Below are 12,800 nucleotides of genomic sequence, written 5' to 3'. Positions count from 1 at the left end.
TTTCTTAAAATAAAAGTGACTGATGCTACAGTTGTGTTTTTACATGTGGCACTTCACTGTGAGTCAGTCCTTCTGATGCGTGACTATGTAATTAAAGGCTAGGATTGCTGTTTGCCAACCGAGTCCTTATTGGAATGTTGTTTCCCATCATTTATTATGGTCAATAATATGCAGTAACACAACTTTAACAATAGCAGCAATATTTTTTTTTTTTTCCTCCAAAGCTTACCCATCTGCTTCAGCTTTTCAGTGGGACTGAACACTTACAGTAAGTGCTGTGCAATTTCCACTGAAGTGATTCCATTTTGCAGTGGTGTAAGAAATATGTGGACCCCTTACTTAAATTAAAGTAGATACACCACAATGATACTGATTTTGTAATGAAATGACCAGCCCCAAAACAACCTACGCCCTTATAAAGCATTACAGTAACAACAGGCTAACGCTTATGATGACCGATGTATTTACAGGCAATACAACCACATGGCAAAACACGGGTTATGCTGAAAGACAGCTGAAAACGGGCCCAAACAGCATTTGTTATATTGTCAATATGCCTACATGCCATAGGCCTTGTGGACCTACACACACGCACACACAGACACACACATACAGGCTACACAAATGTAAAAAAAAGAAGGTTTGTAAGTAAGCTGTTGTGGACGGCAGGTCCCAACAAATTAGAGAGAAAGATGCGTTTCCTATACTTCATAATGGTTGAATGGTAGGTTTACCAACAGAATGCCTGAGTGATATTCTGTTACCTTGTTCATGCCAATTAGGGCTGTGTACATGTTCAAAGCTGCAGTGGGTAAAAAGCAAAAAAAAAATAGATTTTGAAGTAGAGTTAGACATCTTCCCGCAGCTCTCCCTCTCCCTTCTCTGTTGCATGGGCAATGCATGTGAAGAACAGCCAATAGGCTCTCTCTCTCTCTCTCTCTCTCTCTCTCTCTCTCTCTCTCGCGCACTCTAGAATTGACTTCATTTTTCATCGCTCTTATTGTTGTGTAAAGTGTGCACAAGCATCAATGTGTGTGTCTTTTTCCTATCAAGTTGTTTTGTCTCTGGCTGCAAGTCTGTGACTCAGTGGAGGCTGACAAAGACGGGAAGTGACCAAGGAGTGAGGCCGGGGAGAGGCAGAGCCAGACAGGAAACCGTCTCTGCTCCCAGCTCACTAACTCTTTGCTGATGGGCTGAGGGCCGTGTGTTGGCTTGTTTTGGCACAAGCTTTCATGAGAATTCACTGGACACATAAGGACAGAGGCGCAGTGGGAAAATAACCGTGTTGGCAGGTGAACAGGCATCATTTGGAGGTCAAATGCAGTGAAAAGTGTCTGAGGGACGCAGCAGCAGACTGGCTCATAGTTTACGATCCTTGTACTAGACAGTTCAAGACCCTCAACTGTCAACAACAGCCACATGGCCTTGATTAAGCAGTCAACCAGTTTTCCCCATAAATATCATTTATGGGGTGGCTTAGCATGGTTTAAGGTATTTTCTGCAATGTTATCTACGGTTAGTTGTCTGTACATCCATGGTCACATTGCAAAAAAGAACTGCTAATAGCTAATTTGGCATACTTTTTAATGGTGTAAAAAATAAAAAGACTGATGCTATAGTCCAAAGCTCCATGCTATCATTATCCATTATACTTAATGTTTACATCTGTCTTAGGTAACAGAAATTAGCAATAGGAATAGCAAACCTAATTCCTCCTTAATGCTTTAAAAGCAAACTTTAAAGCTCTCTAACTTCGCTAGCTCCCTAATGCTAATGCGTTGGAATGGCATTAAGAGGCCTTTTTGTAAGTTTGACTAAGAAACATCAGCATACAAATCTTCATACATCTATGTGAATCCTACTGCGACGGCTACTTCTTTGAAATTTTGGAGGTGGTCGCCCGTCGATCCATTTTGTTACACCCAAGCACAAGATATAAAAAAAATTGTTGTGATGCGTGTGCAAATTTTCAGGCGTTTGACCTTTAGCCCCTCAAAAATGTGATTAGTTTGCAAAAATAATAATCAATTTCAATAGGGCTTCGCCAACCGATGTCCGTGCTCAGGCCCAAATTAGTAATTTGGACACTTTTAGGGCATTATTCTACATTCTCAGCTTGTTGCTCACTGAAAGAGATATTTCATCTTGGTGCCGAAAGAATTTTAAATTTACTTTGTGCGTTTTTGCCTTTTTTTAAGAGCTGCACTGAGGGAAATTCCTATCAACTGTGTTTACATGGCAATGAAGTATTTAAAATGGAACAGATTGCAGTTTCTCTGCACTGTGTGTGTGTGTGTGTGTGTGTGTGTGTGTGTGTGTGTGTGTGTGTGTGTGTGTGTGTGTGTGTGTGTGTGTGTGTGTGTACTGTGTATAAATAGAACATGTGGCAGCACTTACCACGGTCTCTTTATTTGAGGCATTTCCCTCCCTGCCTTGCTCACCACGCTCACAGCAGCAGCCGTGGATGAGTTCCCAGGCCTTCACATACACGTGTGTGTGTATATTTCTCAGAGTTAAATATATTTGACATTTTAAAACCCATTAAGCATTTGGAAGTCAAATACTGTCTGATTAGACTTCAGCTTCAGGCCACCTGCTTTCACATCAAAGCAGGTTTTAAACCCTTCTTTCAAACCCTCACATTGCTGCTGCTCCCACCGACATGCATGAGTAGCATTGGCTCATATGGTGCAGCCCTATGGAACCGAACCCACAGTACAGTAAATACTGACTGAAACACACCATCAGCCGCAGACATCGCAAACACGTGACTGAGGAAGTCCTAAAATACAATTTTTAGCAGGTCGTCCACTAGCAGAACATGAGTGAATGCTGGGCAGTACACCTTATTTAGTTTTATGTCTGCTAGTCTATACTCTATGTTGTCTGGCAATGACGCCATAGAGTACATACATGTCAGCATTTTGAACCATATAGCATGCTGAGAGGCACACTGCTCTGCCACTGACTAGCCACACACCTGACTTGATGTGTACTTTTACCGTCCTTTGAATGTGCCCATCGCACTGTTGTGTCTTGAGTAGCGATGCTGTGGTGATGTGGGGAGATGAAATCTGCTTGACACTGTACTTGATCATAAAGTTTTTACTACATCAAGTTTCCAGCATCAACGACGGGTCTTGCAAAACCCGGAGAATACAAATCCAATATGTACTCTGACTTGCTGCAGCAAGAACATGGTTTATAAGGGGTACGTTTAGGTAACATGTTAGATAAAGTAAACAGTTGTGAGTTGGCAAGTAAAGGTCTGAGTCCCTTTGAGGTCAGAGTCTCTTTGGGGGCTCCAACACCACACATAAAATCATTGATCTCACTCAGCCACCTAATCACAGAATCAAATAGAGCATCCTCTTCAACACATCACTCTGCTGAGAGGAAAATCATTAAACTTACATCACTAATACAGTGCTCATGATTTCTCAGCACATTTGAGCTTTAAACCGACTTTAACCTTACAGGCCCTTCAGATACCACAGCACGTCTCTTCTTGCTGAGTGGAATTCATGTGAGGACTGTGGATCCGAGCAGCGGCGTGCTGACTGGTTTTAAAGGCTGTGGGGGTGGGGACTGGTCTGTGATTGATGGTTCTCTAGTGGCCCAGCAGCAGCTCGGAGCGGTCTTTGACTACTAATGCGATGCAGCATCAGCCTGACTGCTGCACAAACTGAACCCATTGTAAGGGCCCAAACTAATGATTCTTTATTTTTTTTTTAAATCAAATAGTCTCTCGCTTAGTTTTTTGAACTAATTGATGAATCGTAACAATGTAAATGATACGTATTGAGAGCCCCAGATGATATGCTCATATTGCTTGTTTTGCTCGACCAACACTTAAAAACCAAACATACTGTTAAATTATCAAAGATATAAAACGAAAAGGAACAACTCCTCACATTTGAGAAGCTGGAACTAACACGTCTTTTTAAAATTGGTTTAAAAAATGAGTTTCGCTGTTAATTAATTACATTAGTTGAATTATGAACAAATGGCTTCAGGACTAGAAATCATAAAGTTCATGATGAATCTAACCTCAGACTATTACATCATTGTGTTTGGGCCTACTGGGTCCAATTTCAGTTAACATTTGACTCAGGTTAATTATAGAGGTACAGCGACATGGTGACTCCACTCTGCAGAGCTTCACAACAGTTATTTGCTGAAGGTCAAGCATCCAGCTGTCAGATATAAATCTTTTTAACTACTTATTGTGAAGTGTAAACTAAAGTAAACCGTAAAGTTATTGCCCAAACTGTCTTTTGTAAGGGTCTAATAGATTGTGCAGATCATCCTGGTTTAACTCTAGGGTGCGAGCATTCACTCTGCCACGTGGACCAATCAGATGGGCTGCGATGAGGTCACACGTTAACTGAGCTTGCTTTGCAAATCATCGTGTTAAGGCGATGCAAAGCAGCAGCTGATCGTTTTATTGGAGAGCTGTTGAGGATAAAACAACACAAGCTTTAGTGGATTCAAATAGATCTTCAGTGTGTCAGTGTGAACATTTAACTTGTGGTTTTGACTTATCAAAGCCAGCTGAATAGTCCCAGTGTTCAGCTGATGCTTTGCATGATGCTTCCGTGCTCCTAGCAGTTTATTCTTTATGGGCACGGCAGTATTTTCTGTACCACGACTGACGTGCTCTGTAAGATTCTGAAGTGTCACTTCAGTGTTTTTAGGCAACCTGTGCAAAGTCTCAGATGCCATACAGAATAGCTAGTAATTTAATATTAACAAAAGTGATAATTTTAACATTTTAAAATTTTCCCTGTTGGAAATGAGGGTATGGTTTGTGCGTGAGTGTGTGCGCGTGTGTCCAGGGAGTAAATGAAACTGCAGAAAGGCCAGGGGTCACGCTGTAAAATCATTTATCACCCCTAGGAAAATGTCTTTTTCCGGTTCTGGTTTTCCTCAAAACGCCGACATGGCAGAGGTGAGACTGGGCGTGTCAACACAGGCCCGAAACCGTAAAGCCAGTCCACACTGGCCCAGCCTCACATCTGATCTGGAATGTACAGCAGGGACTCTAGTGTTTACTGAGCATGCCCGAACACGTAGGGTTGTGAAGTAACCGTTGAGCTTGACTGGATACAGACAGAAAATGTGTGCACTAAAGTTAGTGTTGGGCTTTTAATACATTTGCCAATTGACTAGATTTAACCCAAACTTTACTAAAATTAAGGAAAAAAGGCCCTGTTTTTGTTGGCTCCTCCTAAGTTTTGGGCTTGCATGGGATGTTTTGAAGCTAACGCTAATACTGTTGACAGACAGCTGCTGGCATCGTCACATGTGGTTAAGGATAACACTTTGAATTCATGCTACATTGGCATGATCGTTGGCTTAGTGCAAAACAAGGTTGAATCAGGTTGGGCATCTTAGTGGGCCTGGTGATGAGCTTAGAGCCAGCGTGTTGTTTCATTGTATAGGAAGTTTAGTCGGATTGTTTTGTGATACAGGATTGTTTAGACTTTAACTTACAGTGGAAAAGACAAACTATAGTGCATGCTTGCTTGCATCTCTCTGTAGGTGCTGTGTAATTTAATTCAGCTGACTTGATGACTACAATGACTCCTTGTGATGACTCCTGCTCGATGATGAGCCATCCTATCACCTAAAGCAAAATAACAATTTAAATGTAACCATACATTAGCTTTCATATGAGGGAAGCTGTTGGAGCGTCAAAGCTCAAACAACACAAACCGTTTTATAACCATGTGTGCACACCCAGTGACTTTTAGGGTCAGCTAAGGTAAAGCCTAGTCAAATCTTCCATGTACTAAATAATATGGATGTTATCACTTCCATATGTTAGTATTTAGCATTCATTATTCCCCAAAGTTAAATAATCAGAACTTTGGTTAAAAGTATTTATTGACCTAATATGGTTAATATGTCATAGTCATAATAATTATAGTATTATTAATACTTGGTGCCATGATGTAAAGATGTTGTCATGGTTAGGGTATGGTCTGTAGCAAATGTAACAATGTGGATTTATTTACAATAATAATGAATGCCAATAATCTAATTGCGATTTTTATATTTTTTTTTCTTCACCAATAATACGATTGTGATTTAATATGGGATTATTTTTTAAGCTCTTTGTTTTCTGTATTATTCAACAAAAACTAGCAATAAATCATTGTATAGTATGAACAACACCCGATTAGATAGATTAAACCAACTGTTCTTTCCTGGAGGACAGGCCTGGATGTGATGATGAAATTAGGATTAGAATTTATATGAATGACCTCTATTATTTAAATACTTCAGTCCCAGTAGTATATTGAGCACTGACCAAGCCTGGTGTAAACATTCATATGAAAGTCAGAAACAAATCACACTAAAGTGCAGATTGCAGAAAAATAAAAACAAATGTGGCTTTACCACACACAGTAGTATTTAGATTATTTAATTATTATTTACTGTAATAAACATATTTAAACATGTGGATTGCATTTTTTAAACACTGTCTTTGAACTTTACTAGACAGTTAAATAAGTAAAAATATAGTGTGTGTGATCTCCAGTCAGTAACAAAAGAAAATAAAAGGAGATAAATATCTGCCTGTACCTCTTTGAAAATATTTAGGTAACTCAAAGTCTGAACATTAATATCTAAATATTAATCGTAATTATCTTTAGTCCGTAACAGCAACCCACAACGCAGACTAAAGTGCGGTGAGTTTGGCACTACCAGCCATGGTGATCCTAATTTCTCACCATTAGCAACTCCCGCTCCGATCCAGCCCCGGTCAGTGTACTTCATACTCATCAAATCTATCACCAAATCCGCCTTTTTTTTCATCTTAAAAACCTCTCCAGACTCCGGCCATCACTCTCTGACTCGGTGGCAGAAACCCTCATATGGTTTCATGAAAGACGCTATATAAATAAGTTATTATTGTTATTACTGTATGTTTCTCTGTAGCTCACAGTTTTTTTGCTAGGAAAACCAGCATATCCACTTTGGCTGGTTTAGATGAGCGAGTGCAAGCAGGGCAATATATCCATATTATATCGATATCATGATATGAGACTAGATATTGTCTTAGTTTTGAATATCGTAATATGGCACAAGTGTTGTCTTTTCCTGGTTTTAAAGGCTGCATTACAGTAAAGTGATGTCATTTTCTGAACTTACCAAACTGTTGTAACTGTTCTATTATTTGCCTTTACCCACTTAGTCATTATGGGCCCTATCGTGCACTCAGCGCAATTGCCTTTGTACACGGACGCATGTATCGTTCCTATTTTGCACCCGAGGCACAGCGGACTTTTACCTCCACAGACGCACGTCGGTAAATTAGGGAATGTATTTGCGCTCCCGGGGGCGGTTCAGCAAAAAGAGGTGTGTTCTGGCATAAACATTCCCTGGTGCTATTTTGCAGTTTCAGAAAACAATTCCGCCAGGAAAAATCTGGTTTAAAGTCAGTGGCGCTAGTCTAAAGTCAGTGCCGCGTTATTCAGATGCTATTTTAGGGGCGCATGCTTGGCCATAATGTAGCGTGTGCACAAGGCGCATACACTTTGCTTCTCTCATCTACACGGACGCAGCAATTCCCATTTTTGCAAACCATAAATAATTACAAGGAAAAATATTACTGAAAATGCGCTTCAGGTGTTTGGATAGGTCAGGAGGCACTTTACAGTAGGCTACAGTCTTCAAAAAGTTGCAGCATTCTTTGTGGCTTGTTGTGTTTTACACATTTCTATGAATCATGGATGTGTTGATGACATAAATGAGGAAATATTAGAGGAATTAAGGAGATGTGATGTTGAACTACGGTGGGATTGGACACTCCGGCGGGATCTGGTCCGGGAGAGGCAATGCGCAATGCGCTCCTGGTGGACGGAGATGGAGTGGGGGGAGGAGGAAGGGGCACAACAGGAGCAGGTGGTGCGTTTGCAGGCCCACGCTCCATGGCTGCAGCAATCCTCTCCAGACTTGAGGAGATATGCCCGAGAGGCCGCAGCTACATCGCCACCCGGTCAAGACGGGTATTTATTACTTTGCAGATATCCAAGTCATAATAGCAATCCGCCATGGAACAAGCGCGCTCTTAAAGGGAATGTGAGATGACGCTCTGATTGGTTTATTGCACGTTACGCCCAAACCACACCTATGAGTAATGTAGCTACTTCAGACCAACCCATTTTAGATTTGCGTCGGGCGCAAGACTCATTTATCCCGCCGGTATAATAGCAACAGCGGCCGAGATCCGCCAACAAAGCTACTTGCGTTTCACGTTTGATACTTGCGTTTCAGATTGTTAAAATAGGGCCCATCATCCACATTACAGATGATTAGTTATCAAACATCTTATTGTGTAAATATTTTGTGAAAGCACCAATAGTCAACACTACAATATCGTTGCGTTATCGATATCGAGGTATTTGGTCAAAAATATCGTGATATTTGATTTTCTCCATATCGCCCAGCCCTATTTTAACATATCGCAATATTATTGAAAATGCGATTATTCGTTCAGCCCTAATAATAATAATAATAATAATAATATGTAATGTATATATGTATCTTAGATTCGAAGATCCCTGTAATAGGAAAAACTGGAAAATCAATATAGCCAGTAATGTTTTAGCTTTACCTGTAGGCCTTTTTGTAAATAAATACTTTATAGATATGATCATATGTTCATAATTTGTATGAGGACCTTTATGAATAATATATTTGATCTGCAGTCTCTGTCAACAACACCTGCCTTGGCAGCCAGCAGGATCCAAACAAGCCCGATCCTGTTCACTGCAGCAGTCGTTTGTTTAGTGTTGAATCTCTGTAGTTTTGTATTTTTATCTCAACTTTCCCACGGTTCTTGCTCATTCTGATTCTTTCTGTCTTAACTCTAAGTATAGCACAATGAATGAGGACACACACGCACGCACGCACACGCGCACGCGCACGCGCACGCATGCAATCACGCACACAACCACAAAAAAATTGAAACTTGACTCTCCTCATATGAAGGCAGATAATGGACTACATTGTACTGCTACATTTAAATACACCTGCCAATTCCAACTTGGTGGTAATTTTCAGTCAACATGCCATGTGAAACACAAGGTTTGGAAGCAGGCCAATCATATTTTACAAAATGCCTCTCTAAGTTGTTGTGCCCAGCCGAGAGATATGGTATGACGACAACGTGACCAAAAAATGGATGACCTTATGTTTGCACATCCTTAGGCATGTCTCTGCTGTCTGTGTGTCTTAAAACAATGACACATGAGTCATGGCATCACAAAAAGAAACCTCAATAATAACAGATCAAGAGTAGCTCTCCACCCTAATAAAACAAACCTTAACCAAATGCAAAACGCACCGCAGTATCCTCCTTCACAACCAACAGCCAGCACTTAAATAATGGTGGCATGCTCAAACAAATAAAGGCTAGGAAACACACACACACACACACACACACACACACACACACACACACACACACACACACACACACACACACACACACACACACACACACACTCTTTACGCTCCGGGCCTGATTTGGTGTCATGGTGGGATCCCATAGCAGAATGATCTCTAGTTTTGTTTGTCGCAGTTCCCTCTGGGGAGTTGCTGCGTCTCCCAAAGGTGTGGGCCGGCACATCACTGCACTGATGACATGTTTTATAATGCCTCAGTGGTTAAAGGAGAGTCTGCTTTGCCATTCTTTCATGAGGTTAAGATAAACAATACTAATAATTACTTAATTATTTCAGTACTACAAAGGATTATACTATGTAAAATGCTGAAAGATTTTTTTTTTTCTGAAACAAATGGAGAGTAAAGTTTGCATTAATAGAAAACGGCAGAAACGGCTAATTTATTTAAAAAAAAAAAAAAAAAAAAATACCTTCTCACTAAATATGATCAGAGGAAAAACTAAAAAATCTTAGAGCCTCAAATATAGCCTAAGTCTGGTTATCCCTTCAGCTGAGTAAATGAAGTCCCTGCCCTCTATTTGAGTGATGGAGATGGTCTGTCTGGGCTGTAAAATCTGTAACATTTGGTGCTCTGATCCAACGACAACAACATGTCACACTGTAACCAAGACTAATTAAAAAAAGAAAGATCATTCCTGCAGCATCTCACATTCACAGATCATCCAGCTCACTCAAATGGCATGTACAGGCTTCACACTGTGACTGACGCACACACACCCTCTTGTGAACCGCCGACAAAGGCCGAGAGGCAGAGAGAGGCGTTGCTGCCGTTCAAATAATGTAGGCTACATGTACTGTATGTAAGCTCTGGACAACTGAATTTATCAATTTATCATCTCCTATGCTCATCAGTTTTCAATTAAGAATCAGAATTCCAGTAATGTAACACTGCCAGGCACCTTTCTAGTAGTATTACTGCTCTACTTAGAAGGGAAGTCATTGTGTGTTTGTTTGTGTATTGTTACCATTGTTACGGTGTCTGACACAGTCCTGCAGCACTGCGTGCCACTTGTTCTGCTCCTTCTCTGTCATCACACAGAAGTAGTGGTGGCGGGCGTACGGGTGCCACAGGATGAGAGGGAACTGGGACGCACACTTGATAAACGGAGAACTGCCCGCTTTGGCCTTGATACCTACAACAGGTCACATAACAGAATCACAAACCGAAAGAATTACAAAGTACAGGACATAGGAAGCGCTTTACGGACAGATAAAGAAAATGCAAAAACAATTATCAAAAAGCAGGTGCATAGGGGACTTAATATGTAAAAAGGAGTTATGTAAAAAATCTGTTGATTTAAAAAATAAAAATAAAAAAAAGAGAAATTAAAACAATGGCAGATTTTGCCCACTTTCAGTCTTGACTCTTGTCCCGTTGTAATGCATTTAATAAGGTGAAACTTGGATAAAACAGGTATTACATTTTATTTATAGTATCAATTCATAACAAGAGTTATCTCGAGACACTTTACAGATAGAGTAGGTCTAGACCACACTCTATAATTTACAAAGACCCAACAATTCCAGTAATTTCTCCATCCAAGAGCAAGCATTCAGTACGAGTATTCCTTTTGTTCATTTTTAATTCCAGTTTCCCTGAAATCAATTATTTGGATGAGTTTTTCAAAACAGTATATATTAATATTGATAATGCCTAGCCAAAAAGTCAACTTATGTAAAAGTAAAACAAGTGCAGTCAGACTATACTATGTCAACTATTTTTAGCCGTGTTTAGTTATATATTGTCATATTACAGTATTATCTTTGCCTGTCCTTTTCCTACCTGGCAGGCTGGTATTTATTAGCTCGGTGTATTCCTCCATGGAGGTGAGCGCCTTATACCCAGCGCAGTTGATGGTTACTTTTGGTTGAAGGCCCCGTTCGTGAGCCTGTTGGAGAAATGGCAAACACACCAAGCTGTTGTAACACAAATGCTCAAATCACCAAATCGCACAACTGTTTAGTCGAGTAACAAGGCAAGGCAGCTTTATTTGTATAGCATATTTCAGCAACAGGGCAATTCAAAGTGCTTTACATAAAACATTAAAGAGCAGTTAGAAAACAAAAACAAATTAAAACATTAAAAGACAAGAATAAAATTGATAGTGCAGTATAAGAATTTAAAGAAAAAGTGCACTTACTGTTTTGCTCTCGTAGAGGCTGATGGTGTAGCTGTTTGGCACAGACACAAAGCGATTCCTCCACTTCCGATTCTCCTCCAGATACTGAAACAAGCTCCCTGAAAAGATGGACCGGCCTGCCAGAGCGTCCTGAAAAATCCCAGAGACACGGCTTAGCACTAAAGCATAATGCATTGCGATATTTTGTGTGTCATTGCATCTTGTGATACAAAGATTATGCATGTAGAATGTGTATTAATGGAGATCTTTCATTCAAATGAAGATTTCATTACTCTTAACAATTTAAAAAAATGTCTGTCAGATCTCCCTGAACTATGCAAGAGACCTGAAGCTAAGTTAGCGTTTCCGAATATGCGGGGGTGGTGATTTTTGTTTGGTGTTTACGCAAGGCTACACACCACCCACTTTGTTTTTGTTTTCAGATTTCCTGTCTTAGATCAAATAATACTGTAACTGAGGCCGCTCAGAGAGGAAGGACAGAACGAAAGGAGACAGGTGGAAGTGGCAGAGCTAAAACATAAAGAGGTTCTTGTGTTAGAGAACAGATTTGCAGCAGTTAGTAACTGTTAAATGATCTGTAGATTTTGTGCGCACGTGTCTATGCCTATGTTGGGGCCGAGCAGAAAGAAAGTGATGATCCTTTACGATGTTGTGTGAGTTATATTCCCAGGGGGTACATGGAAAGATCGTAGCATAGCACAACTAATTAGAATTTTTTTTAATTATGATTTGACTGGAAGAATATATTAACCTGAAGTCAACTGTAATACCTGAACACTACAGGTTGCAGTTATGTAGCTAAAAGTAATGGCTTAAAGTAACGATATTGGATAGATGGTTGAAGCATTCAGCTTCACTCTAAGTAGTAGTAGCCTAGAGGCTAGTAGTAGTAGGATTGCTGACCAAACCAACCTTAATATTAACAGTTCAATTGTATGAAATAATTAACAATATCCACTTTTAAATAATAAATAGTGTTCTACATTTGAAACATACATTGTGAATTGATTAAGGGGTACGCAAGTTCATCTGACAGGGCTGTGGGGGTTAGGTACCTCAGACCAATAAAGATGGGAACCTCTGAGTTAGACCACAGGCTAATATAAGTAAAGTAATACAGCTTTACTGTTTCGATTTTTTTATTTTCACTTAAAACATTGAGATTGTTTTTAAGGATGCA

At 40.1% G+C, this 12,800-nt stretch overlaps 2 protein-coding genes across 2 annotated transcripts in view; one reads left to right on the top strand and one right to left on the bottom strand.

The window, feature by feature from the left end:
• Positions 1-12,800, top strand: part of stxbp1a (syntaxin binding protein 1a) — a 68,342-nt gene that overhangs the window by 6,556 nt on the left and 48,986 nt on the right. The gene's annotated exons all lie outside the window — the stretch shown is intronic.
• niban2a (niban apoptosis regulator 2a) overlaps positions 1-12,800 on the bottom strand; it is a 40,981-nt gene that overhangs the window by 19,998 nt on the left and 8,183 nt on the right. Inside the window, exons 3-5 of the mRNA XM_028602425.1 lie at positions 11,621-11,749; positions 11,263-11,368; positions 10,445-10,612 (exon numbers count right to left, since the gene is read on the bottom strand). Of these exons, the coding sequence (XP_028458226.1) occupies positions 10,445-10,612; positions 11,263-11,368; positions 11,621-11,749 (403 nt within the window). The remainder of the gene's footprint in view (positions 1-10,444; positions 10,613-11,262; positions 11,369-11,620; positions 11,750-12,800) is intronic.

Source organism: Perca flavescens, chromosome 16, assembly GCF_004354835.1.
Source record: "Perca flavescens isolate YP-PL-M2 chromosome 16, PFLA_1.0, whole genome shotgun sequence".
Lineage (NCBI taxonomy): Eukaryota > Metazoa > Chordata > Actinopteri > Perciformes > Percidae > Perca > Perca flavescens.
This window is presented reverse-complemented; position numbering and strand designations above follow the sequence as displayed.